The following is a 3,167-nucleotide window of genomic DNA, read 5'->3' on the forward strand; positions in this document are numbered from 1 at the left end:
GGGGACTACAGGCGTGTGCCACCACACCCGGCTAATTTTTCTGATGTTTTATAGAGATGGGGGTGTTGCTGTTGCTCAGGGTGGTCTTGAACTTCAGACCTCAGGAAATCCTGCCTCAGCCTCCCAAAGTGCTAGGGATTACAGGTGTGAGCCACCGCACCCTGCCTTTATTCCTTTTTCTTGTATCAAGTGTGAGACATCTGTCTTAGGCAAAAGAGTAAATTCTGCCTTATGGGATGCAGTCTCACTTACGAATTTGGCTTTCAGAAGCCCATTTCAAAGTTTCAAACAAGGGCTTAATTTTAAGTATGAAAAAGAGCTCACCTTAAACATTATGTCCTAAACATTGTTCTATTTTATTCTTAATTTTCAATATGTAAGGAAGATTTCAACTAAAACAATCCTAATTTATAGTAAGAGAATTTAGTTCCATTTTATTTTATTTGCTTCACCATCAGATTAATATTATGGTACCTATAGATTATAAAATTCTTTCTTGCATCTATCTGTTCAGCCTATAAGCATAAAGCTGTCCTTCCCCAAATGCTGAAACACTGAGTCTGTACCATCTAGTGTTATGTTTGTGTTGATCTCTAATTGACTCATATGAGTCTTGCTTTCCTAATAGGATTATAAAACTCTTTCAGGGTATTTCTGTCTTTCATAATGCCTAGTATAATACTGGTACCCAACAGATGCTTTATAAGAACATTTTCAAGTCAAATACTGCTATGCAAAGTATTAATATATCTGTTCTGCTATAACTGGAGAAGCTGTCTGTCCTGTATAAACATACCAGAAGTTAAAACTCAAAGCACCTTTCTGTGGTGTGTAAGTATTATAAGGCTGTTGTTACCAAGTTTATCCTAATTACATGGGCATGCTTTTTTCCTTTACTTTTTGAAAGCCTGTCTGTTGTTCAACCTTTAAGATGTTAATAATGGGTTCCAAATCTGTAGTATGGAAAATGTGTGCTTTGTGACTTTGCTAAGCCAGAGAACAGAAGAAAAAGAGCAGAATTAGGAGAAAAATAACATGATGAGGACATCATTCAGCACATTTTTATTACATATTTTTTTTTACAAAGGAGTTGGTATAAATAGTGAGACAGAAAAACAGCGAGTCCTGTCAGCCTTGGTAGGAAGTTGTTTCATCAGCAGCTGGACTCTTTTGGATCCCGAGAGTAGGTTAGTGTCAGCCCATCATGGCTGCCATATAGCTCGGACCGAGAAAGCATGTGCCACTCTGTATGATATCGTGATTCGTAGTTCACAAAACACTTTTATGTGTAGAAAGAAATAGTATCAACAGAAGTTACACGCCAGTCTGTAGACGCCAAAAATGGCATTGAGTTTTATGAGTGTTTGGGTGTCAGGAGGCAAGGCAGTGGGTAAAGGAGAAAGCTCGTTATTAAACCAATGCTCAGGTACTTTAAAACACATTTTCCTGTATCCTTCTGACTTGTTTAGGTCTTTAAGATATGCTAGATTTGTTGTCAGCTGAAGACAGGATTCAACCCTTAAAGTCTATTTTGTGATATTATTCCTGAAGCTAAATGTAAAAGAACTTCAGGTGGGAAGTAGAAAGATGGCCATAAAATCATAATGATAGTAAAGAATTGAAAATTTGAAAGCCAAGTGAAATGGAAGAAAGTTAAGAACTTATAAACTACGAGAAAGAATCTAAGAAGTATAAGAAACAGTCTATTTAAAGCAGTGGTTCTCGACAGGGTTGGGGGTGAGGATTGCTCCCCTACCCTGGGACATTTAGCAGTGTCTGGGCACATTTTTGATTTTCACAACTGGGGGAATGGCGTTATTGACATCTTGTGGGTAAAGCCAGAGACACTCCGAAACATCCTACAGTGTATAGGAAGGCCCCCTACAACAAAGTATGTGGCCCAAAATGTCAATAGGACCAATACAGAACAAAAACAGTCTTTGGTTTGTCTTGATTTCATAAAAGTAGAGAGGGAACAGCCTGTGTGTGTCCACACCAGCAACATCTTACTGGAAGTCAACTTCGGCCTCTTCCGAAGGGAAGAGCACATGGAACAAGCTGAAAAACTAATAGTTTTTATCTTTAAACTTGCCCTTGTGTTGTTACCTTGTGTGTGGCTCATGCCAACTTGAAAGTCTTAACTGAGACTAAAATAATTTTCTAGTTAAAAAAGCATGAGAAAATGTCAGAAGCTACATGCGTACAAGTTAAATTGGTGACAGAATGGCAGTATGTCATTTTACCCTGAAGGTAAAATGGGGAGCTAGGATCGTTATTTAACAATGACTGGTTGAGTCTGAGCAGATATTTTAGCAGTCAGTTGGGGAGCAGAGAGAAACCAGCAGAGAACATTTTTTTAAAGTTTATTATAGTCTGGTAGAGTTTGTATGTCCTCTGTAATATCTACAGATAAACAAATATCAGCCATCATGAAAATGCCCCGTTTATTAATACCGCTCTATACGTACAGCCATAAGATGTGATGGGAGGGCTCATTTGTTTATCTCTTACAGCTGCACAGATGTCCTGATCTCTCTGACTTCCAGCACAAAATTTCTAGTGTTCTAAGCTACAACGAAAAATTGCTAAAAGAGAAAGAAGCTCTAAGTGAAGAATTAAATAGCTGTGTGGATAAGGTAATAAAAATCGAAGACTTTACCATCATCATATAGTGCACATACAATGAGCATTTCTCTCTAGAGAGTGCTCATGGGCCTCCCGTTATTGCAAAGTCTCCTTGAACAGCATTTCCACAGGCGTTATGTGACCCTAGATCTCCTGAAGCCGTGATTGCGACAGCATCTAAATTAGTTGTTTAATAATTATTATTAAATACACTAATATAAAATTTGTCTCATTTTAATATATCTCAATGCTACCTAATACAGTTATTTACATATAGCAATGGTTTGTTGTATATGAATTTTTTTAATAATCTGAGATCTATTTCATAGACACTCTTTTTTCTAGTGTATTTTCTCTAGCAGATTCAAATACACTGCCTTAATGAGTATTGCATATTTTCCTACTGTGGTAGGCTCTTGAGATTTCTAACTGCCTTCCAGCCTGCCATCTCCCACCCTCAAAATATGAGGCAGTGAGAAAGAAAAATGGGAAATCCCAAAAAAGAAAACTAGAGGTAGAACAGGGAGTCCATCAAAGTACTT

General features: G+C 37.6%; 1 protein-coding gene across 1 annotated transcript in view; it reads left to right on the plus strand.

Moving 5' to 3' along the window:
• The window catches only part of NIN (ninein (GSK3B interacting protein)), a 95,582-nt gene that overhangs the window by 72,809 nt on the left and 19,606 nt on the right, over nt 1-3,167 (plus strand). Inside the window, exon 22 of the mRNA XM_012663747.1 lies at nt 2,514-2,636. Coding sequence (XP_012519201.1) covers nt 2,514-2,636 — 123 coding nt within the window. The remainder of the gene's footprint in view (nt 1-2,513; nt 2,637-3,167) is intronic.

The sequence above is a fragment of the Propithecus coquereli genome, unplaced genomic scaffold (genome assembly GCF_000956105.1).
Source record: "Propithecus coquereli isolate 6110/MARCELLA unplaced genomic scaffold, Pcoq_1.0 Scaffold83, whole genome shotgun sequence".
Classification (NCBI taxonomy): Eukaryota; Metazoa; Chordata; class Mammalia; order Primates; family Indriidae; genus Propithecus; species Propithecus coquereli.